This window comes from Protopterus annectens, chromosome 2.part0, assembly GCF_019279795.1.
Source record: "Protopterus annectens isolate FY-2018-M chromosome 2.part0, PAN1.0, whole genome shotgun sequence".
NCBI classification, from domain to species: domain Eukaryota; kingdom Metazoa; phylum Chordata; order Ceratodontiformes; family Protopteridae; genus Protopterus; species Protopterus annectens.
Window position 1 is genome coordinate 290,873,237 of NC_056728.1, and position 26,348 is coordinate 290,899,584.

Here is a 26,348-nt window from a genome sequence, read left to right on the forward strand (position 1 = left end):
CTGCCTAAAATCCTTAGTCCTGCTTAAATAATAACGCAATTGCCTGTGTACATCTAAAGTGTGCAAAATCTTTTCCCCTTTATTTTGGGGGTCTGCATAAAAAGTAGGCAAATGAATAGTTTGGTTTAAAGCCACACTAGAAACCACCTTAGGCATAAAGGAAGGATTAGTACGTAATGATACCCTATCCTTATGGAAAATCAAAAGGGCTCTACTGCCATAAGGGCCTGCAACTCAGACACCCTTCTTGCAGAAGTAATAGCCAACAGAAAAGCAGTCTTCCATGACAAGTATTTCAATTCAGCAGTAGCCGTAGGCTCAAAAGGTTGTAGAGTAAGTTTTTCCAACACAAAATTGAGATCCCAAGCAGGAGTAGGAGCTCTACGTGGGGGTCTTATATTCTTTGCCCCTCTAAGAAACTGCTTGAACAAAGGATGCGAAAACAATGGTGGGTCACAATCATAGTGAGCTGAAATTGCTGCAGCATGAATCTTAATGGAAGAGAAAGACAAACCTTTGTCCAATAACTCAGTAAGATATTGAAGAGCCACACTCAAATTAGGCTCCGAAATCTCCAAATTCTTTGCTGTACTCCCAAAATAAAAATCTCTTCCATTTTTCTGCGTACACTTTCCTTGTACTAGGTCTTCTAGCTTCCATAATAACATTTAAAACTTGTTGAGGAAGTTGAGACCTGCTGTGTGTCAACATAGAATATGCCAGGCTGTTAGATGAAGAGAGTGAAGCTTGACATTGAGCAGATGACCGTCCTTCTGAGACAACAGATGTGGAATCAAAGGTAAAGGCCATGAAGGCTTCCTTACCAGACTCCTTAGTAGTGGATACCAGTGTTGCCGAGGCCAATCTGGAGCTATTAAAATCATCCTTGGCTTGTCTTGTCTGACTTTTAAGAGCACCTTTGGAAGAAGAGGCAGAGGTGGAAAGGCATACACATGAAGATTTTTCCAACTGAAAGACAGAGCATCCACTTTCCAAGCTGTGTGATGAAACCCCTTTGTGCAAAACTTTGGCAGCTGGTGGTTTAGTGGAGAAGCGAACAGATCTATGTCTGGAGTTCCCCATGACACTGTCAATTTCTGAAATACATGAAGATCCAGTTTCCACTCGTGGGGATCCATGATTTGTCTGCTTAACACATCTGCTAAGGAGTTCTGTGCTCGGCAGAAACCTTGCCTGAAGAGTTAGTTGCAAGCTGAGCGCAGTCTCCCATAAAATCATTGCTTGCCTGCATAGAGGATAAGAATGTGTTCCCCTTGTTTGTTGATGTACCACATGACAGTTGTGTTGTCTGTTAGAATCAACACCTGCCCTGGAAGAAGTAACTCCTTGAAAGCCATTAATGCAAACTGCACTGCTAACATCTCCTTCATGTTGATATGTAGATGCTGTAGTCTGGCAGGCCACTTGTCTTGTATCCACTTTCCATTCAGATGAGCTCCACAAGCAATGTCCGAGGCATCTGTCGTTAAAATCTGACTCGCCTCTGGCCGGGTCACAGAGAGTCCCTTGTTTAGGTGACATTCCTGAGCCCACCACAAAATTCTTTTTGAAGGCAAGGTATTATATGAGTGACTGTGTCCAAATCCTGGCAGTGCTGTGTCCATACATTTTTGAGATACCATTGCAGCTTCCTCATATGCAGTTTGGCATTGGGAAGCACCAGAATACAAGATGCCATGAACCCTAATGCTTGAAGGACTGTCCTTGCAGTCAGCACGGACTGATGAGATAGTTGATGAAAGTAAAGGGATAGACTCTTTTGTTTGTCCGGGGTTAAAAGGGCCATCTGGGCTGCTGTATTCAGTCTCACACCCAGAAAGCACATGTCTTGAGAGGGTACTAGACTGGACTTTATTTCGTTCACAGAATACCCTAGGCATCTTAGCACTGCTATGACATATTCCAGATGCTGTAGAAGGTTTTCCTTTTCTTGAGCCAGAATCAGGCAGTCGTCCAAGTAAGGATAGATTTGAATTCCTTTTAGCCTGAAGTAAGCTATCACTGGAGCCAGAACCTTTGTGAATACTCTGGGCAGTAGATAAGCCAAAGGGCAATGCAGAGAACTGATAATGAGAATTTCCAGCTCGAAAACGCAGATACTTCCTGCAACTTAGTCTTATAGGCACATGAAGGTAAGCTTCCTTGAGATCTAAAGTTACCATCCAGTGATCTTTGCCCAGCAGAGGTAAAAGCTGTTGTAACGTCAACATCTTGAACTTGGGAATGTCCAGATAAGTGTTGAGGATAGATAAATCCAAAATTGGTCTCCACGTGTTCCCCTTCTTTGGTACTAGGAACAGGCGAGAATAAAATCCTAGGCCCATTTCTGATACAGGGACTGGCTGAATGGCCCCTATCTGGAGCAACAGAGAAATTTGCTTGTGAGCCTCTTTCCTTTGTGGAGGAGGAACGTCTGACATGCCTTTGAAAGTGGGTAATGTATGGAAATAAAACCTGTAACCGTGGTGAATGATATCCAACACCCATCTGTCTTGAGTAATTAAATCCCAATTTTCTTTGAAAAGAGACAGTCTTCCTCCCAAAGGAGCTGCCAGACGAGAATCTACTGGCAGCTGAAAAGGCAGGTCATTGGGTCTGTTTACGAAAGGACTGACCCCTGCCCACACCAGAAGTTGGAGCAGGTGAACTCCCTGTTCTAGGCCTAAAAGAACCTTGAGCTCTGCCCCTACCACGTCTAGACCTACCCCCGAGACTGGGAATCATAAACAGGATATGTCCATCCCTTAGTAGGCCAATTTCTACTAAACTTCGGTGGCTGCACCTGCAAAAAATCTTTAACAGTTTGCATAGACTTAGCTTTGTCCTCCATTTTCTTTAAAACTGCTTCCACAGGCGAACCAAACAACACATCAGACTGTAAAGGAGCATCCAAAATCCTTGTCTTAACATGCTCAGCTAAATTCTGATCCCTCAACCAGGCATGCCTGCGAAGAACAGAACTAGTGGCAGCCACCCTCGAGGAGGCCTGTACAGCATCAAAACCACATTGCAAAGAATGCTTACCCACTTGTTCAGACACATGAACTAAATCCAGCAACTCTTTACACTCAATACCTTCCGCCAAAGCATCCACCTTAGATTTCAGTTGTGAAAGGAGATAATTTTGATATTTTAGCATGTGAAACTGACAATTCAACGCCCTCATGGCTAAAGTGGAAGAAGTATACACTTTCTTTCCCCATCTATCCAAAGCCCTTGCCTCTTTATCAGTGGGAACAGGGTTTTTAACCACAGAGGCCTTAACACCTTTAGGTCCCTGAGAAACAGTTTCCGGGTCTGCCCTAGGACTCTTAAAAGATACTTATGAGCTTCAGGCACCCTATAGTACCTATCAGGTTTAACAGGAGCAAGAGACAAAGAACGAGGGTCCAGGGAAGCTTCTCAAAACACAACTTCAACCACAATCAACACAGGAGGTATAGCTAAGGGCCTATGCTGGGGTAAAACAAGAATTCCCTAAGCCTTTTCCTGAATCAGAGTAATCCTGGCCTTCCCATTTAAAGTGCTCCCTCATGGAATGCAGAGTCTCTGAAAATGAGAAATCCTCAGGAGGAGAAGCTGTAGGAGTGGAATCATCCACATCAGAATCAGAATAAGGAGGGTACTCCTGCAAATCTTCCGCAGAAGACTCAGAAGCCTCTGAACACTGTTTAAAACTATCAAACTCAGGTTCCACCCTAGGCCTCTTATCAGGGGGGGGCATAGAACCTCTAATCATAGTAATCAAATCTTCTGCCATTTTAAGCATATGTTTCTTAGGCACAGAGCCTGAAGTGCTAGGAGAAGCCCCCACTGAAGCTAAACCTGGCCTACCTCTCAAGGAAGTTTTGGAAAGAGAAGGAGAGGCTCTAACTACCTTAGGAAGAGAGGGAAGAACAGTTACCTGAGAAGCCCCCTCAGCCTGGCCTACCTCCTGAGAAGGCACATCCTGTAACAGTAAAGTCTCTGCCTGAGACTCCAAAGAAACTCCTGGCAAAACCTCTGGCTCCACTGAGCCTTCTAAAGAACCGGCGTCCGGGACTGCCGGTTCATCAACCCTAGGCTTCGCTGTTTTGTCCTTGCGCTTTTTGGACGAAGCGGGCGGCGGAGCATCCGACGGCATTTTATAATTGCAACGCTTCCCAAACACTAACCTGGCACAGTCTAACCTTCTCTTAATAGTGCGTTTGTTAAACCTAGCACAAGAGCGGCATCCAACAACGTCGTGCTCAGGCCCTAAACAAGGTATACACAAGGTATGGTAATCCCTATGAGGTATGTTTCCCACAAGAAATACAGTTATTCACTTTTTCTGACATCCGGTTAAATACTGAGGCAAGAAAAAAACCAAAATGTTCCCCAACGGGGTACTTAGCCAACTCTGATTCGGTCTGAAACTCCGACTTCAGAAAATTTCAGAACGCCAACCTGCACTCGCAAAACTGCTTCTGCATCGGACCATGCGGCAAAAAAGACTGAGGATATGACGTCGGTCATGCGCATTAGTACCCTGACGTACTGACGTCAGTCTAATGCGCCCTGACCGACGTCAGCCATATACTCTGGTATTCGGGCCGACTGGACAGCGGACTACCCCCAATAGTTAGGACTGCAGCAATGTGGAATGAAGAACATCTCTTCCATTTATCAGCATCAGATTTTCTAGTACTAGGCCTTCTGGCTTCGAAAATGACATCCATCACAGGTTTACTGAGAGGTGTTGTTTGAATAATTAAATGATCAGCCATGCTGCAAGGTTCAGAGTTTGGAGCTGAGTGTGCAGAATTTGATTGTTCTGCTGCGACAGTAGAGGAGGTATCTGAGGCAAGTAGCAAGGAGGGAGTTGAGACATATTCCTTAGAATTGGGTACCAGTGCTGGCAAGGACAGTCTGGAGCAATCAGGACCATTTTTGTTTTTTCCTGTCTGACCTTTAGTAAGACCTTGGAGAGAACAGGCAGAGGGGGAAAGGCATAGACTGATAGTTTTTTCCAACTGAAGGATAGGACATCCACTTTCCATGCTTGTTTGTGAGAAGTCCTTGTGCAGAATTTGTCAGGTTGATAATTTTGGGGAGAGGCAAATAGATCTATGTCTGGGCTCCCCCATTTCTGAGGCAAATAGATCTATGTCTGGGCTCCCCCATTTCTGTGTTACCATGCTGAAGATTTGTGGATCCAGTTTCCACTTGTGCGGGTCCATAAGACTTCTGCTTAGGTCGTCTGCCAGAGTATTTTGTTTTCCTGGCAGGAATTGAGCCTGAAGATGTACTTGGTAAGTCAAAGCTGTGTTCCACAGTGCCATGGCTAGTCTGCAAAGGGGGTAGGAATGTGTACCCCCCTGCTTGTTTATGTACCACATAACAGTGGTGGTGTCTGTCTTTATCAGTAGTTGTCCTGGAAGAAGTAAGTCCTTGAAGGCTGTCAGAGCATTCTGAACAGCTAGCATCTCTTTCTGGTTGATACGCAGATGCATTTGTTTTGGGCTCCATATGCCCTGAATGCATCTCCCCGCCAGGTGGGCCCCCCATGCACAGTCTGATGCGTCTGTAGTTAGGGTTTGGGTGCCAGCGGGTAGAGTGAATGACAGTCCCTTGTTTTGGTGACATGTCTCTGCCCACCAAAGAAACTCCTGTTGTATGCAGGGAATGAGAGGAATCATTGTTTCCAGACTGTGACAATGATGACTCCATAAACTTTTTAGGTACCATTGAAGTTTCCTCATATGCAGTCTTCCATATGGAATTAGTAAAATGCAGGATGCCATGAACCCCAAAGCCTGCAGAATTTGTCTTGCAGATAACTGGGTTTTTGTTGCCATCTGTTTGAAGTAAGTTGTCAGTTGCCTTTGTTTGTCTGGCATTGGGTAAGCCATATGGGCAGTTGCATTCAAGCTTGCACCCCGGAATGTAATTATCTGAGAGGGTACCAGCTGGGATTTCTTTTCATTTACTGTGTACCCTAGGCATGTTAGAAGCCTTTTTACAAATGCCACATGTTGAAGAAGAATGTCCTTGTTTTCTGCTTGAATGAGACAGTCGTCCAGGTAAGGATAAATTTGTATGCTTCTTTGTCTGCAAAATGCAATTATTGGTGCCAGGTACTTTGTAAAGACCCTGGGCGCAGTAGATAAGCCAAAGGGCAGTGCAGAGAATTGGTAATGCAAAAAACCTGCCTTGAAGCGGAGGTATCTTCTGCATGATTCCCTTATTAGGATATGCAGGTATGCCTCTTTTAAGTCCAGAGTCACTAACCAAGCGTCCCTGCCCAGCTTACGCAGTAGCTGTTGTAAAGTCAGCATTTTGAATTTTGGAATGTCCAGGAACGTGTTCAAAATCGATAAGTCCAGTATTGGATGCCAGGCATTGTCTTTTCTGGGTACCAGAAAAAGTCTTGAATAAAAACATTGTCTTTTTTCCTGTTCTGGTACTGGTTGAATAGCCCCCATATCCATGAGGGACGTAACTTGTTTCTGAGCCTCTGCCCATTGATTTTGTGGCAGATCTGGCCAACTGTTTGGAATTGGCTAAGTATGGAAATGAAATCTGTATCCCTGGGATACTATGTTTAATACCCACTTGACCTGGGTAACTAACTGCCAATTTTGAGCATGAAGTGCTAATTTTCCGCCAAAGGGGGCTGCCCAAAGATAAGTGCTTGGTGAAGGTAGAGGGAAGTCATCGAGACTGCTTACTGTAGGGTTGTGCTTTGTTTCCTCCAGATTTGGAGGTGGAGGCACCCCATTGATTTGACCTGTAAGAACCCTGCGATTGGTATTTAGAGCCTTTTGAGCGCTTGGATTTGCCTTGAGAGGCTCTGTTGGACACAGGAAAGGACCAATTTTTAGTAGGCCAGTGCCTACTGAACCTGGGTGGCTGCACTTGTAAGAAATCATTTACAGTTTGCATAGATTTAGCTTTGTCTTCCATTTTCTTTAAAACTTCTTCTGCCTTATTACCAAACAGAGTATCATGCTGTAAAGGGGCATCCAACAATTTAGCTTTAACATGATCAGGCAGATTTTGCTCTTTGAGCCAGGCATGTCTTCTAATCACAGATCCAGTAACTGCGGCCCTATAAGAGGCCTCCAAGGAATCAAAACCACATTGCAAAGTATGTTTTCCAACCTGTTCTGCCGCATGCAATAATTCCTGTAATTCTTTATTTTCCACACAATCAGAAATCAACATCATTTTCTGTTTCAATAAGCCCATAACATGCTGTTGATATTTAAGCATATGAAACTGGCAGTTTAAGGCCCTAATTGCCAAGGTTGCAGACGTATAAACCTTCTTTCCTCATCTATCCAGCGCCCTGGAATCTTTATCAGAGGGGGTAGGATTTTTGGCTGTAGAGGCCTTTACACCTTTGGGACCCTGTGAGATGGTCTCAGGATCAGCAGCAGGATTTTTGAAAAGAAATTTGTGGGAGTCAGGAACCCTGTAATATCTGTCTGGCTTACTAGGAGCCGGAGGTAGGGAATCAGGAGCCATGCTTGATTCCGAAAACACATCATCAACAATGTCTAATATTGGAGGTACTGCCAAAGGCGTATGCTGAGGAAGGAGGAAATCCCTAAGCCTCTTTTTTGATTCAGAAAAATCCTGACTCTCCCAATGAAAATGTAGTATGCAAGGTTTCTCCAAAAGAATAATCCTCAGGAGGAGATGCAGATGGGATGGATTCTTCACTATCTGAATCCTCATAGGGTGGAATAGAAAATTCCTGATCAGAAGAGGAATCAGAAGAAATGGAAACCTGATTTGAAGATTCATAATCAGTGTCTTGCCTAGGCCTCTTAACAGGGAGGGGGGGGGGGGTTGGGAGCCCCAGATCAAGGTAATTTAGTCCTCAGCCATTTTGATCATCTGTTTTTTAGGCACAGAGGCCTGAGCACATGGCTCATGCATCGGTTTTCTAGACTTAGAATATGTTTTTGATCTTGTTTTTGAAGCTGGCGTCTGTTTTGTATAAAAATGTTGAGGCCTGAAAACACCCTCAGAAGCCGATGCCTGCTCAGCAGCTCTGGACCCATCCAAGGGAAAGACATCCGCTGGTTCAAGAATCTCGCTGCATACCGGCCTCCGCGTGGGTCTCGGTAGAGGCCTGCGACTCGAAAGTAGCAAGTATCAGGGGCTGCGAAAGCACCTGAGTACCGGTGAACCAGTGACTGGCTTAGGAGAAGCTTCGTCATCGGTTTTGGACCTCGACGGTCTGTCTCTTGTCTTTTTCTTTGCGTTTTTTGTGAACTCCGGTAGTCAGATTGCTAACCGATGACATTTCAGGGTAACTAAATCTGGATCCAAAATATTTTGAAGCAAAAATATACCGACGTTTAATACTGCGTTGGTAAAATCTAGCACAAAATCGACAGCAAGGCAAGTTATGATCTGGGCCTAAGCAAGGAATACAGTACAAATGAAAATCCTTATGAGGTATTTGCTTCCCACAAGTAATGCAATTATTAACTTTTACTGACATCGATAAGGAGCAAGAAAAAAAGTTTCCCCAATGGGGTACTTCGCTTTAGTTGAAGACTTCGGTTCTGAAACCTGAATGCGAAAATTTCAGGAGTCGGCCGACCAGCACTTGCAAACTGCTTCTGCTTCGGGCACCGCGCGGCAAAAAAGACGGAATAAAATGGCGTCGGTTGAATGTTTTATACCCCTGACGACCTGACGTCATGGAAGAGGAGACCGCAACCGACACATGACCCAAGACTTTGTTATTCAGGCTGACTGAAGGCAGCCTGCCAGCAGATTACCCAAATGTAATGACTGCAACAGTGAAACACAAAGAACATTGGACACCTGCAAAGCCTCATCAGACAGGCTGCCTGCCAGATCCTCACCGCCCTCAAACGCAGACGTGGTAGAAGAATCTGACAAAACAACCAGGTGAGCCTCCGGGTGCATAATAACCTCAGGAGAAACAGCCGGCAGAGGCTAGACTGCGGAAGATTCAGACCTTGCCTTATGCACCTTCCTCTTCCCAGACGGCTGACCCGCGGGGCAGGAAGTTCAATCCATAGTTACCCGCAGCAAGAAGCTTAAGTCGCTGGTTCTCAAGATACAAGGAAAGGGAAGAAAGCCTACTATGAAAAGGTTTGGGGAAAATGCCTGACAAACTGAACAAGACATATGGTTCTGAGTAGCACCAAGGCAAAAAAATGACACTTATCGTGATATTCTTTATGGGGAAGGAGTCTCCCACACTGGTATTTACCCTTCCTGGATGACATTAATCCCAAACAGCACTAAACAAACAGAAAAAATAACCAAACACCCAAATGGGTACTTATCTGCAACTGTGAGGACTCCAGCACACAGGAGTACGCACAGAGAAGACAATACACAGAAAAACAGTAAAAAAGATGTATGCAACAGACCGGCGGTTAAAACAGCATTCGGACTGGCGGCAGAAAAGTTCTGAGGATGGTATGCCTGAACGTCACCTTTATGCCCAATCTTACGCAAGGAGTAAACAGGTGACGTTCAGCGTATCTTAACGATAAACGTTTGTAAACTGGCGGAGTGCTGCATGGCAGGGAATCCAGTGGAATACTGCAGTGGTGAATGTAAGGACATTTTTATATTATATATATATATATATATATATATATAATATATATATATAATATATATATATATCTGGTGGTGGCGCTGCGGTAGCGTTGTCGCCTCACAGTAAGACGCTGTCCGGTTCGATTCTCAGCTACAGCGTCTTCTGCGTGGAGACATATGTGAATGGACGTACCTTCGTTGAAGGTTGTGCGTCAGGGCTGGTAACTCGGCATGTAAAAATCATTAGCGGACCGGAGTTCCGCTGTGGCGACCCCTAACTGGGAAAATATATAAATATATATACACACACACACATACATTATATACCCATATATATTTCACACAGACACAAATTATATAAATACAGATGCAGATATACGCACACACACACACACACACACACACACATATATGCAGGAGCAGTGGTCAAATGTTTCTTTCAAAGGGTGAATTTTTTTTTTAGCGGATTCATACTTTTTAATGTGTGGGAACAGACGGACTGCGAGACAATGGGGTTTAGGGAGGTTTCCTGTTTCCCCAATGTTGAGCGATCTTGCAGCTAGTTTAAAAAAACAGCATTTTGTGTGTGTGTGTGTGTGGGGCTTATCTCCCACACTGATGTGCAAAGACCTGCATCTTATTTAAAAAAAGAATGATGTATTTTCTTGTTTGTCAACTACCTGTGCAGTTCAGAAAGTGGAGAGAGACTTGACTCTCAGTGATCTTCCTGTATGAATTTTAAACATATATATATATATATATATATATATATATATATATATATATATATATATATATATAAATAAATAGAGACATCGGGAGAGAAAAAGTTTATATATAGTGCCTGACCACTTACCGAACAGTGGCTAAAGTCATAATTATGAATGTATAATCTTGAAATGCAAAAATATTTATAATGTTGAACTCATTTTATAAATATCTAGTAATACAATGTGTATATTGTACATGTACACTATATCAACACACAGCATATCAACAATTAATATCATTTGTTAGTAAAGCTCAAAAATGCGAGTTAACATGGGTTCTGCAGGGGGCAAATCCTTAAAACATATAGGTAAGGTTGATTTCAGCATTCTGACATTTCCAGTACTGTGCATGGAGTATTATGGTTACAGTTTTTCGTACAATGTTCTTCAGTAATCTGTCGTGATGGGTTGGTAGATATATATATATGTATATCCATATACTTGGGTAGCAAATCAAGCTCAAAAGGTTTAAAAATCAAAAACTGACAACAGGTGGATACCACAATCTATCGGCTTGAGCTCGATTTCACAACTGAGGGCTTAATAGGTTCATATATTAGTACTAGGCTAACTACCCTTGTGAGCTATTTTAAGCCTAGCTAATTATCCCTTGTGAGACTCAAACCCTGCACCTTGTGTTTGTAAGGCAAACATCTGAACCATTAGGCCACCCTCCCAAACCTTCTGCTTAAAACAAAACATCAGAGTCATCCCACATGAACAATCTGCAGATGCTAGAAGAATAAAAGCTGTTAACCTATTCTTCTGCTTAGGAAGCACAGATCTGTTGGTACAGCACTTAAGACTCTCAAGAAAATCTAACTACACTCTTGTTTTCAAAGAAATTAAATATTACAGCACTTGGTGATCATTTAAACTAAAACTGCTATACAAAAATCTGTAGCACTGAAACGGTTGCATAGTTAGCCATTGTCTTACCAGTTTTAGCCTAGTACTTGCATCCACTCCACTTTGTTTCATGGAATCCATAACAGACTTCATTTCTACAGCTTCCTTAATGAGCTGATGATTTTCTATCTGCTTAGCTTTAAAGTTATCAGACTGAAGATGTGGCTGCTGGTTTGGTATAATGTGAGATTTCCCAGGATCCTCAGTTTTGGCAGGGCCTACAGGTCCTGATTTATTAGTATTTTTTACAGGATCAGGCATAGGAGGTGCTTTAGAGATGGTGGCTGATGGTATATTTTTCTGTTTACTGTCCTCTTTTGCCAAGTCTTTTTGCTGAAGCTCAGCCTTCTTTTCTATGTCTCTCCCTGCCTGGACTATTTTCTGTTCCACCAAACGCTGATCTTCATAATATTTCTCATACTGTTGTCTATAGGCAGGGTTAGAGGCCATCAGAGATTTTTGGTCCATGTAAATCCCATAAGCATACTGACCATAGTAAAGGGACTGAGCTAGTGTAGGATGCCTTTGTGTTATAACAGACTGGTGCTGAGCTGGTAGGTTTGAGGAACTGACTTCGCACTTCTTGGATTCGGAAGGCTCAGACGCATCTTTCTTTTCACATTCTTCCTCGGGCTCCTTCTGGATTTTCATTCCCTGTGTGGTTCCACTATTACAAACTGTGGAAGTACTGACTTGACCAGAATGGATGTAACTAGGTGAATAGTATGGCTCATAACCATAGTAAGGTGAATTATCTTCCTTCACTTGTGATGGTTGGGCAGTAGCTGAAGAATTACTTTTTACAACATTACTGTCTTTACTGGAAGTGATATCTGAAGGTGAACTAGTCTTTGATCTCATACCCTCAGACCTGCTATCAGACCCCCCATCATCTGCAGCATCAGAAATATCAGAGTAAGCAGGGCTGGTAGTTTTTGCAGCAGAACTGTCTCCACTATTCTGGCTCAAAACATGCAATGATGCAGCTGAAGGCTGTCCATTTACAAGAGTGTTACATTCCAACCTAGAGGCACTCCCTATAGATGGGCTGGGTGCATTGTCTGTGAATGTGTAAACCTTATCAGCTTCAGCTTTTATGCTGGCCATTCGACTCTCCTGAGATTCTGAAAGCCCATTGGCAAGCATTTCACTTTTATTTAAGTGTTCTTTCAAAAAATGTCCGGGCAACTCTTTCCCGGACCCCTTTGATTCCTCAGGTTTTCCCAATTTAGAATCTATTTTGGGGCTCCCATTTAGCTTTCCTTCTTTATCCTTAAGTTTTCGCTTCTCCTTTTTCTTTTTATCTTTGAGTGAAGCAAGAGTTGGATTTACAGTGCTTGGCTCTCCCATAATCGTAGGCTTTGGCTGAATGGGCTTTAAAGGAGGGCTCTTTGGTGTTGCCTGAACAACTGTTGTTGTTATGGAGGACAGTCCTGGTATTGTGCCTGTTGTTGTAGATGTAAAGGCTGTAGTGGGTATTGCTATCAACTGAGGAGGGGGAGGAGCAGGTGCAATTGGCCGGGTTGTTTTAGGCTTTGAAACATTTTTCTCCATTTTACCATTGCTGGATTTCTTACTACGGTCCTTCTCTCCTAACGTTTTCTTATCGATCAGACCCTCTGCTTCCAGTTTGGGCATTTCAGCAGTAATACTGCTTTCCTGTATGGAGCAACTGTCTACTGTAGCCGCCATATTCGAAATAATTGGAAGACTATTTAGTTCATTACCTAGCCCTTTCTTTTTGCCAGAGTTCTTGCCATTTTTTGTACCAACAGGACTCTGACCATTAAGTTCTTTCTTGCCTTTTGGTATCCCTAGTGTTACCGGGGATGAAGGAGCTTTTGGCTGATCAAAATTTGATAAACTTGTGCTTGAGTCATTGCATTCAAGTGCCACATTACTTAACGCCTCTTCACAATCAGAAATTTTATCCTCGCAGTCCACATCAAATTCCAGTTTATTATCAGAGTCCAGATGAGCGTGTGCCTGGTGATACCGCAGTCCATTAATGTGCTTATATTTTTTGTTGCAATTTGGATGTGGACAGTCTATTAAGACAGGAGAGGAGCAACCTTGCTCCAAAAAGGAAGTGTCTAGTTTCCCCTGGGGAGTTGTTGGCGTACTCCTAGAATTAGTTCGAACCCGTTTCCCTGATTTACTGTCTTCAGAACTAGAGTTGAGATCAAGTTCCATAGGAGGCTTGTTCTTCCTTTTATTTGTAGAAGATGGGCTGGCTTTTACATCCTCTGGAGCACAGTTGGGTGGTGTCCTGCGACCACTGGAGTTCAGACTACCACGCCTCCCTTTTCCATTACCTCCACCTCTGTTTTTACTTTGCAGTCCTCTTGCCTCTGTAAATGGAACTTCTGCCCCTGCAGGATTCACTGATGTCCGTGCACGTTTTCCTCGGCCTCTACTTCCTCGCATTTCAAGGTCACTTGTTGGCGATTCACAAAACCTATGAGAACAAAAAGAAGCCAAAATCAGAGCTTTTCTAAAAAAGCAAACTATACAAGATACTGCTCACAATTTATATTTATGTCAGGAGAAAATCTGGAGCACATGAAGATGCAAATGTTATATGCTTGTGCAATTCTTTGAAGCTATTTCCTTAGGCTCCACATCAGCTTTTTGCAAGACAATAAACAGAAAGAAATTAAAAATACTGAAGGCAAAACTGCTGCATATGAAGTTTGAATTTAGTGGCAAGAAGGGTGGAATAGGTGGTGATATGAGAAACCAGAACTCGGAAAGGGGCAAAGATGCAGCAAGCAGCTGGACAGATTTAAAAAAGGGGGCTGCATACTATAAAAAGGGAGACTTTGGGATTAAGAGGAAGCAGTCACTGGAACGAAAAAGAAGAAAACAATGAGAAGTCTAACAGGGCAGGTTCAGACTCGTTAAATTCTACACAAATTTCATATCTAGCAATAACTAGATTCAAGTTTGCGGGTTCTGTGACAACTCATGGGACAGGATAGCTTCCACCAAGTTAAAATTCTTACCACACTTTTCGGCCACAAAACCAAGACCGAAACACTAAAGGTGGAGGAGTGTCCATATTCACCAAGGATATTCACACCTCCAGGCTAGTTGCCCAACACAATGCATCTGAAATTCTCCACGTGCAACTAACACTAGGTAAGACTGCAATCCAAATTGTAGCTTGCTACAGATCCCCCACCATACCCCAAGATTCTCACTACACCTCCTAAACATACTGGAAAATATTAAGATACAACCAAACACCCTAATACTAGGTGATTTCAACTACCCTGCCATTAACTGGGAAAACTACTCGGGTACCAAGTCCTTTTCCCAACAGTTCTTGGAATTCATAAATTCCAATGCTCTGGATCAACTAAATCCATTGTCCCACCAGGGGCTCCAATATCCTAGACCTGGACATTACCAACATGGGAGACAGATGCTCCACACCAGTGATGCTCCACACCAGTGGTCACCCCCTCATTGGTCAGGTCTGACCATAAGCAAAAATCACCCTTGACATCCACATCCCACCCCCACGCCCCAGTAAGGAAAGCTCCATAAAAAAACTTCTCCAAAGCCAACTTCATGCTACTGAAGTCAGAAGTGACAAACTTCACAACACCCACGCAGACGGGATCTGGAAGTTCGACTGCAGAATCCTACACTAAGGCACTGTACAAGCACATCCACTCATGCATGAATCGTGTCATCCCAAATAGAACCAAGATGCTCATCTCCAAAAAAGGGAAGTCAATCTGGTGGCCCCCTGCTATAAACAAACTATACAACATAAGGAAGAAACTGTTGCAGAAAAAAGGAAAATCCCAGGATGCAAAAAACTCCCTCACCAGCCTCAGTAGGAAGCTGAGATCCCTCATAAAAATCCTCAAAAGCTAGTTACGAAAATAAAATTGCCAACGATTCCAAAGACAACCACAAGACATTCTATAGTTATGTCAAGAATCTAAATGGCAATACTCAGATCTGCTCTGAGCTACAACAGAATGGCATTAAATATACTGATCCCAAGGATATTGCCAATATCCTGGCAGATCGATTTAGTGCCAACTTCACTCCCCTCTCACCCCCTAAAGGGCCCATCTCAATACCAAAGAAATTGCCAAATTCCGATAATCACAGCCACACAGGTAGAAACAGCACTCTCCAAAGCTAAGAATACAGCATTCATGGGACCAGATGACATCCCAGGCTGTGTACTACATGAGCTACAAAATGAACTGGCACCCCACCTAAGTGTCATGTTTAATCATAGCCTCACCTCAGGCTTCGTGCCTACTGAGTGGCGCACAGCTACAGTTATCCTGCTCCACAAGGGAGGATCCACCTTGGATCCCGGGAACTACCGTCCCATCAGCCTGACAAGCCTGATCTGCAAGGGCATGGAACGCATTATCATGGAACTTATAAACAAAGACATTGGCAACCTCCAGACACTGGACCCCACCCAGTTTGGGTTTGTGAAGGGCCGATCTTGTCTCCTGAATCTGACTGACTTCTTCGAATTGGTCTCCAGAGCTGTGGACGAGAGTAAGGAGGTCCACACAGCCTATCTGGACCTCGCCAAGGCCTTCAACACCATCCCCCACTCTGGAATCAGATAAAATTACTAAGCTGGGCATAAATCCCTACGTCACTCGATGGGTTGCCAACTGGCTTACTGATGGAACCCAGAATGTAAAAGTAGCTGACTCCAAATCCAGCTCCAGACAAGTGGAGTACCTCAGGGTTCAGTCCTGGGACCACTCTTGTTTGGCATCTACTTCTCTGGAGTACAGGCCAACACTAAGGGACTCTGGCTAACAAAGTTTGCAGATGACTGCAAACTGGGAGCCATTATTGAATCCCCAAATGATGTGGATATTCTACAAAAGGGCCTTACAGAAACAGATGCCTGGTGCCAGAGCCATGGGCTCAAGCTTAATGCCAAGAAATGTATAGTCATCCCATTTGGAAAAAAACATGTACCCATGAACTACCAACATAGGTGGCAGGACACTAAACATCGAAAGTGTGATGAGAGACTTAGGGACACAAGTGGACAGTGGTCTCACTTTCAATAACCACATCGCCACAACAGTCAGGATAACCACATCGCCACAACAGTCAGGAAATCCTTCTAAGTGGCACACCTCATCACTAAGGGCTTTTCATCCAGAAAAAAGGAGGTCATTGTCCCACTGTACTCATCCCTCAGAGCCATTACAGAGTATAATGCCCCATTTGGTATGTACCTCACAAGACATCTGCAACAGCTGGAAAGGCCACAGAAATACCTCACTAAAAGAATCTAAGGCCTAAAGCAGATGCCATATGCTGACCGTCTAAAAAAACCTCCAGCTATACTCTGTGGCATATTGTCCACTCAGAGGCGATCTTTGCTTAACATACAAGGCCATGTCAAACCCTGAGCTGCTGGACATGCTCCACTTAAAGAAATCCCAATCCCTCAGAGCCACATGCTCCAGGGATCTAAACCTTATCACAATGAACAAAACATGCTGGAGGGATAGGTTCCTGACCCAGAGACTCCCCAAACTCTGGAATAGACTGCCCATACATGTCAAGCAGAGTGCCTCCTTGGCCATCTTCAAAAGGAACCTTGATGATTGGATGGGAGATAAGAAATTCACAGTCACCCTGCTAGACAGGGGTCCAGGGAAGTAAATATTGTGGGAAGAAATATCCAGGGAATTGTTAAGGCTAGGCTTGTATAGGCCCTAGGGCCGATAGCCTAGTACCAACCTATGAACCTATAGACCTCAGTGCATTTCAAATAATGCACTTAATATAATCCTATTAGAACATGAACACACACACACACACACACACACACACACACACACACACACACACACACACACACACACACGTAAAGTAAAAACATGTACCATGGTTACAGATGTCCAGAAGAGCAGCACCTTAGTTTGGTAATGGAATTATAACACTACTCCACCTTTCATGCTAAAGGTTACTGTGAGCAAACCATTTCCTGAAGACCCCAAATAAAGCAGCACTTTAGGTTGTGAAATCATCACTTTAAATTTTTGAAATCTTTGAGCCCCTTTCTATGGCTGCAAACTGATTGCACATGCACTCAGAGCAACAGCTCCATGCTCAGGACTACAAGCACTAATGAACTGGAGCAGAAAGCAATAATCATTTGATGCAAGTGCTTCTGACTTCTTTGTCGTCACTTCTGTGTAACTTTCCAACATGCAAAACTCTCTCTCTATCATCCAGGATAGTCCATAAAAAGCTGTTAAATTCCACAGACCACCATGCGTCTCTTAATGTGATGGTCTTTACTGGATTGAGCACAACTTCATTTAGTTTTTATCAAACACTAAAGCCATCACATCTAAAGAGCAATAAAAGTGAAGCCAATTTCAACTTTAAGACCAAGAGTAAAAGGGTTGCACAGAAAAGTAAAAACCAACACCAAACAGAAAGACCACAAAATACAGAGTCTTCGCTGTGCAATACCCTAAAACCCCATATGAAGCTGGCCGATGGGATATCTGCAAATGACCCCCCTTAAGGGCATTCCAGTACTCCAAATCTAAGGTTTCTGAATGTTCACTGCCTTTTTACTTCTTTACTTTTTTCAGTCTTAAATTATGCATTCAGGCCTTAAAGCTAACTTTCACTAGCTGCACACAGTATGTGTTTCAACATTTTATGTGCTAGTCAATACAGCATCTTCTTCTTCTTCTAACCGGGGTTAGGGGTCGCCACAGCGGATCCCCTGTCCGCTCATGATTGGCAGTGGAGTTTTACAGTGTCGAGTTGCCAGCCCGGCGCCCACCCTGCCACAGAAGGCACACACACACACTCACACCTAGGGTCAACTTAGAGAGTGTCCAATCCACCTACAGCATGTCTTTGGATGTGGGAGGAAACCCACGCGACCACAGGGAGGACATGCAGACTCCACACAGAAGGCACCCCAGCCGAGAATCGAACCAGAGAACCTCTTGCTGTGAGGTGGCAATGCTAACTGCTGCACCATCGTGGCCGCCCGGTGCTCATCAATACAGCATAAGTGGTTAAAAATTCTAGTTTTCAGCCCAAGCAGTTCAAATACCATGACAATGGCACGTGTTGAAAATAAATGAAAGTTAGGAGTAGTTGTAATAAAGACAGAGCTGTAAGGCTATTAACTGTAAGCCATAGGACTTTTACTCCAGGCATTAGAACTACTTAGCAGACAAAACTGCATCCACCTCCACCAAATAAAAAAGGTGAGACAAGTGAAGAAAAATAAAACAAAAAACTCAAGGTATGGGGTAAAACAGAGGGTGTTCTACTTCAGATGGATATTCTTTTATCCCTGATAAGTCATTGGTCTTCAGTGTCCCTTTGGGCAGAGTGCCTAGATACTCCTCCTACCAGATGGCAACTTTAAAGGAACATGCCCTTAAGAACTGTTACAGAAAAAGCGAACTTTGACCAGGAAATGGTAACCGTCTTGCAATGCCACATAAAGGCATTCTTGGATGAACAATTGTCATTCAAGAGTGCATTATAATGAAGGATTCAAATTTAGCACCTGACATAGTAGAATGAGCCTTTGCACATACTGATAACTCTTTCAGCACTTACTATAACAAAAGAAGAAATAAAATTAGCCAACTATCTGGAAAAGATCTGACTGGTGACTTTCCTACCAAACCACATCTTAGCAAAGGACAAAAATAAAGATCTTTCCACCACAGCTCGTTTCCATCTGGAAATTATCTGTCTGTGGCTGGTAATATAGTGAAGGAAGTACTTTTACAGTTGGCTGGGTAGGCAAAGGGATCATACAACACACTGCCACCTTAGTGGAAAATCCTCCTGGCCACTGAAGGACTGAGTAACAATTCACAAGGAATCAAGAAGGAATGACTTACCTTGCAGAAGGCTGACAATGAAATACTAAGACAGTGTAAAGCTTTTGCTCATACTGAACATTTTATAAAGGCCAGGAAGTTTGGCAAGCCTTCTTAGAAACTGACACCACTGTCAAGTGCTTTAACTGGCATCTTTCAAAACATCCACAAATGATCAGACAACCCAAAAAAGACTGCTGTGGAAGGCGGTGTGCACGCTACAACCTCATTAAGGGAATGAAGCCAACTGTGATGGCCATCTCCTTTTTCTGCACTAGCTGGATTTGTTCTTCTGAAGTTTGGGACATCTGGAGGAGATATGGCACCTTCCCTGTTGTGGAGGTCCTTGATATTAGGGTCAGTCACATGATCTATATGGCATGTTTTGCATACTTTCAGTCTGTTAAGGAGGAGGTACAAGTGATATGCTAAAAGATAAAAGCTTAACTGGAGATATGGATGGGGATTGTCTTTGGCATAGAGGCTGCAAGCACCACATCGAAAGGGAAGATAAGAGTGGTGGGGAGCTAAACAGACCCAAAAAAAGTATATTCTCCACAAGTCTGAAAGGTTGCACTGAAAAAGTAGTTTGTGCTTCTACATGCGTATCCAGGAGGCTTAGAAAGCTCACAGAATAAGTCAGTGAATTTGTACCTCAGCTCAGCTTCTTATTTTCCAAAAACAGCTGTTATATTTTGAAGGCATGAAATATGACCATGTTTATTCTCATGCTTGAAGAAAGACACACAGAAGTGGAGAGTGAAAAAGAACAATATTCCTGGCCCTGAAGAAATTAACATTTTTTAGATAAAATGTACAATGCTTTTCTTCTACGATATTTTGTCATGTTATTATCTCCAGGTTCCTCTGTCAGTGTCTAGTTATAGTGTTGCTGACTAAAATAGAAAAGGCACTTGAGTATGTCAGTGGTTGAATCTGAACACACAAGGTACATTCAGAAGATGAGAAACTGCTATACACCGAATCAGTGGGAGGCCAAACAGAAGGAATAGTAGGCAGGAGCACAAGAAGCAAAATAGCCTAAAGATGCAGTTAAAGATGAAGGTAGGAAGAAAAATAAAATGGGTACTCATGATACCAAATTTATGTAACAATATCACCAATTTCACTCTAAAGATGAGTGGCACGCTTGCGCCTTTTCTTTATTGAATGAATGCTTTTTGTGTGCGTGTTTGTGTGTGTGTGTGTGTGTGGGGGGGGGGGGTGTGGTAAGACTGGCAAGTGTTCCATTTCTTGAGTGTTCCTAATATCTGCACAAATCCTAAGGGCTAGCAAAGATGGATCACATATCTAATATCACCAACAGCTGACATTCAAATTACAAAGCAAGGATTTTTAAAATAACCACAGATACGGCATAAAGATGCAACATTTAAGTAAACAGATATCACCATCTATACCAGTACACCGTATTATAACTGATGGCCCATTGACTTCTAAAAGAGACGGTACATAAAGAACAGCAATTTAATAAATCATCAAGTACACTTCCCAACATGTACATTTGTACAAATGTGGTACTGTTTTTTTAATTAACACTACTAAATGTAAAGTCAATAACACTCCCAACATTTTGTTTGCAATGAAGATCAGGACATCATTTACTTAAAAGTGATTTTAAACCTACGTTTAATGTTGCCCTGAAAATGGTTCCTTGAAATTTATTGGGGTGAAAAAGTTTTAAAAATGAATATTAAATTAATATAAAAAACACATGTTGGGATTTCATGATTTTTGTGCATATCATATAAGCATACCCACAAACTTGGAATGTAAACTTATTTCTAAAAGTCTCTTATATAAACCTTTTTTTAATTTTTGGCAGTGTCCACACCTACTAGATGAGTAGTTTTGCAATGCCCAGAGCTACTAGATGACTAGTAAAACAGTGACTTAATGACAGCTAGCCAGAGGCTGTTCTCAGCAGACCTGAACCAAGTGTTTAAAACATTTGTCTTTGTAGGCAATTGTCTGGCTCTAGAAAATTTGCTTTAAGCTGCAGCAAGAGATATTCATTTTACAAATAGATATATATTTTCAATTCTTTATTCTACTGAAATCATACCAACGTACCTTCCACACTGGAGGTCATGCAATCAAACTGGCGTTTGTGCATTGATTCTCTGGCCACTAATGCAATATCAACACTGAAAGGGTTGGTCATATTTCAGTACAAATTAAATGCAGCTCATCAATCATAGTACGTTTCAACACAAGTGTAATGCTTTTTGTTAAAATACATCTTTCAGAGGTGTCATATTTCTCTGTGATGCAACAAGAAATGTAAACATTCAAACACTTCAAAAATTGTCTGCTTACCTTGGTGGGGCCCAGTCATGCTTTGTACAGTCCAATAGTGTCCCTACGTAAGTTTTGTTTCGCCACGTTACATTCACTACCAGTACACCTGTGTATAATGAGAAAAAAGAAAGCAATTACAATCTGAATGAAAAGGCCCGTTTTGGAAAATATTGGACTTTTTTGTGTGGTTTCCATTCTTCCTTTTTCTGGTTTCAGTGACCTCAAGTTGGAACCCACAGGAAGCCATTTTTTTCTCTTTTTATAGTGTAATCGAGATGCAGCTGACAGAAGGAAATGGTTTTTGCCACGTCCTGCTGTAAAACAGCAACACTCGCCTCTTAATTTTGCTATTATTACACATAATTGCTTTTGCTTGGCAGTCAGCCAGCACAAACTGAGCTCCAGCCAATACTGCTTTAAACATTAAGGTTGTCAAGAGCACAGAGAAGTGTTTTACTTTTTTTCAGCTAGTGTTAAACAAAAAGGAAAGCAGAAAGACAGCATGCCAAACCTGTACATTCAACGTTAGCTGCCTAAGCTGAACTGTCACCACATTATTTTAATTTTGAGATCAACCACACCTGATGGCCCCTAAAGCTTGCCATCCTTGCTTTATCTCCTCCTCCTCCAACTGTATTTCCCTTCTGAAAAACAACTAACCTAAAATACACACACACACATACATACATACATACAGAGAGAGAGAGACAGACAGGCAGACAGACAGAGAGAGAACTTACACAAACAATAATGCTTTTAAAAGAATGTTTAGAAAAGAGTACCCATTATTCTCCATGTTAACATGAAAGCACACCACCTGTAAAACTTCAGGCTAGTATGTGCACATCTGTGACATGAATACTATTTAAAGGGCAATCCTGTGTGGAAGAAGTCCAGCTAATCACACAACTCAACAAAACTTTGTTTACAATGTCACAGTCTTGGGGTCAATTAATTCTCTCAAAAATTACTCTTACAGTTAAAGCAGCTGCAGTATTACATGTGTATCTAAGCAATTCTGATGTTTTAAGTTTTAACCCATTGTACCATTAGATTTACTTACTCGATATCTAACTAATTGACATGGTCTATGGGCATTTTCAGCCATGACCAGGACAAAGGCACAAAGAAGACAGACAGACAAACAAAAAAAAAAAAAAAAAAAAAAAAAAAAAAAAAAAAACTTAAGTCAGTAAAACACAAAGTACAGCTACTAACAACAGGAAATCAAATCCATGCAAAAATAACATCTGTACAGATAACTAATCATGAGGCAAGAACCACCAGATGAAAATTCAAAATGAGCAGGTAACACATGTTAACTACGAAGCATGTATTATTCAGAAGTACTACACAGTACTAAAAAAAACAGAATTCCCTTGGGTATTAAGCCAGTGTTAGTAGTGCAATAAGTAACACACTTTTCTTTGGTGCATAAAGCTGCAGGTTCTATTCCCACACCTGGTAGATGGATTACTGACACTCCAGTGCAGCATGAGTGGGGTATTGCTGTCCTGAGTGTGTCATCCTTCAGATGGGACATTAAGCTGAGGTCCCATTTGCTATAGTTGGTGGTAGTTCAGGTGGATGTAAAAAATCCCTCAGCACCTATCAAAAGGAGTGTTGGGGAAGTTTCCCAATGTCCTGGCCAAATTTCCCCTAGTAGTATAAAATACTACCTCGGATTTCCCCTAAAAAGAGGCTACAAGCCTAGCAGGACTAACCTGGCCAACAGAAGGATATAGAAAAAAAAATCAATTATTGAGTTCCTTTGTCAAGGGGCATCTAAAGCAACCCAGTTTTAAATTAATCTTGTACAATATCTCATATCATCTCGTACAAAACATGAAAATGTTTGGCAGTTTACTGCAGAGGATTTAAGGTTATGATCTGCTAACCAGCTTCATGCTATAGTCCTGGGTTTAACTGTTTCGTACCCATTTGCTTGTTATGTGACTCGGGGGGGGGGGGGGGGACCGCTGAAAACACAGTTGTGTCACATACGGTTACCTGGTTAACAGTAATAAAACTAGCGATGATGATAGATTGTCAAGTTGAATCACCCACATCTAATGTGTGCAGTTTTTGGCATGGGTCTTACTTCAAGAATTCTGGACAAAGCCAAACAGTAGAGGAAGAAAAGTTTATAATCAGAAAGATATTACTTAAAAAGTTGACGGAACAGGTTTTTGCATTAGCACACATGTTCTGAAGGAAAAGTAATCTAGGACTGAAATGTCTGTCATTATTTAGTGACTTTAATCCTCAATAATCTGTCAGAAATCCAGAATTTTATGAGGAATAGACAAAAATATTATGCACAAATCTGGGTAGTTGAGAGATGTACTTCTATGACTGACAGCAAGACATAATCTGACTATTGATTAAAAACATAGGGAAGTGGTTACCTGGCTAGTGGGTTTTTTTTGCTAGTCCCCTCACACTCCACTTATGCATCTACTTATACATAATAATTATGAAACTGTACACCATCAGAAGGAAGTGTTAACAGCCTGTCCCAAAGGCTAAGCTATATCCCCACTTCTACCGAGTATAGACATCAACCCCATTTTTCCCCATTCTGTACATGGTGACCATCACCTAGAGCCAGTATTCATATCACTGCATGACTAGTTGATCTTAATATTTGCAGTGTATTTTTTTCTTAATATGTAAGTGTAGTACTAGCCAGGGGAGTGTGCATTACTAATCAAGGGGTGGGATTAAGGCACAGTCGATTACTGCTCAAGTGTCAGACGCAACTTGAGCACTACTATTACAATAAAATGCATTTGCAATTTCGTAACATTTATTTACTTTTATTCGGTATTTGCTTATTGGGAAAGTCCAACTGGGCATGAATCCCATTTTCAGTGGAGGCCCAGGGAGAAAATCTCCAACGTGCATAGTTCGATTAATAAACTACATAATATTATCACATGAAGTGCAGTAATAAATATAACTGACATACAGGATAAATAAATCAGATCAGGAAATCATACAGTGAATATTAAACAACAATCACTGGATATTGAACACTTAGTAAAGTACAATCAATAGTGATAACCAATGGTAAAGATGTTAAGCATTTAAATATGGACAAAAGACCAAGAGAAAGGAAAGAGATTTTGCACTTGAGGGGAGATTTGGAAATGGAGTTAAAGTAGGGAGCTATCGGAGAAGTAAATGGTGTTTTGGCTAATAAGAAGGGAGGAAAGGAAATGGGGAAAAAGAACAGCAAGGGAAATACAAGGAAGAAGGAAGAGAGGGGAGACATAGGAAGGAGTAATGGGAAGTGTCAATCTGGTGTAAGACATACAGAGCAAGGAGTTAAGGAAAAATCTTTTTAGAGATTGTTTGAATATGAGACTACAGGGCATTGCTCTAATATCTGTTGGAATACTATCCCAGACTTGGCTACCAAGTAGGAATATAGGCAGTGACGGATAGATTTTTTTTTAGTTTATGAATTTCAATGAGGTGTTTTCTTAGATTAGCATGGTACAAGTCCGGGACATAGTTCCATCATACAACTGTTGTAGAGTGCAACTCAGACTACATCTTAAAAACAGCCCCAAACAAAATTTCCTTCAGACAATTGCTGAAGACCGTAGCAAACTCAAGTTGTCTTAAAGAAAAGAAAAAAGAAAAAAAAACTTCCCACTCTAGCTCTTAATTATTTGGTCTGCATATACATCTCCTTTCCTCTCATTTTCTTATTACGGTTCTGCATTAAATAAGTGAAACAAATTTATAGATGACTGGCAGCTCTGTTTGTGGAAAATCAATCATGAATATCCTGCCTATGCGTTCATTACCACACACACACACACACACACACACACACACACACACACACACTTGCTATGGTTAGGAGGGATTCATTAATACAAAGGAAGAAGGAATGCACACAGCTTTATCTAAAGATCAACTCAAGCAGCTCTCAGAGCAGCTTCCTAGAGTCCTGTAACCGCAGATTTGAGGCCAGAAAGGGGGGAGGGGTGTACAAAGTAAAAAAAAAAAAAAAAAAAAAAAAAAAAAAAAAAATTATTTGAGATTTCTCAAAGATGCTTTCAGCTGGGATGCACTTCAACAAAGATGTATTTGGATGCACTTCAACAAAGACGTATTTGGCTCTGATACCGTTTCTTTACGAATAGTTGTTCAATGTATTATCATTATATAATTGGCATAGAAAACAGCATGTACTGGAAACAGAAAATGAAGTTAACTATCAATGCAATTTAATTTATCCCAATTCCACCTCAACAATTCCTTATTTTCCTACTGCTGACAGAGGACCAGACATCTGTACTATATTTGCTCTGTCCTTCATGATTTTTATTTTATTACTGCAGAAACTGCACTGTCCTACATAAAGTTACATGTAATGTGTCCGTGTGCAAACACGCAAAATACAGTTTAAATGTAACAAAATGAAAGGAGGAACAGAGTGCTGTTAATTTAATGGTAGAATGCTTACTTTCACACTTTGTTTTGCCTTAGTTTTTGTAGACAAGCACATTGACTGTCACATGCACACTATAAAAGGGGTTAAAGTTTACTCAAGGATACGGCTTCAACAAAAAGTAAAATCTTCCAGAGTTAAATCATTGGAACCGAATAATAAAATTACACTAATGTTAACACGAGATGGCTAAAATTTAAAGCACACAAGGCCATCATGTTTTTTTCAGACACACATTACGAATAAAATGAAAGCTTGCCCTAATTTTATTTTTGTTTAAAGATGAAACGTCAAGAGCATTTGGGACTGTTAAAATGTACTAATGACCTTTACGACAACAGACAGATGTTAAACAAACATGTTGAGGTGTCTGGAAAAACTATTTTGTCTCTGCTTACATCTTTCCACAGAGTC

At 41.8% G+C, this 26,348-nt stretch overlaps 1 protein-coding gene across 8 annotated transcripts in view; it reads right to left on the reverse strand.

Moving 5' to 3' along the window:
• ZNF608 (zinc finger protein 608) overlaps window positions 1-26,348 on the reverse strand; it is a 191,111-nt gene that overhangs the window by 35,731 nt on the left and 129,032 nt on the right. For all 8 annotated transcript variants that reach the window (XM_044060775.1, XM_044060774.1, XM_044060780.1 and 5 more), the window contains exons 4-5: window positions 21,485-21,572; window positions 11,292-13,719 (exon numbers count right to left, since the gene is read on the reverse strand). In XM_044060775.1, the coding sequence (XP_043916710.1) occupies window positions 11,292-13,719; window positions 21,485-21,572 (2,516 nt within the window). The remainder of the gene's footprint in view (window positions 1-11,291; window positions 13,720-21,484; window positions 21,573-26,348) is intronic.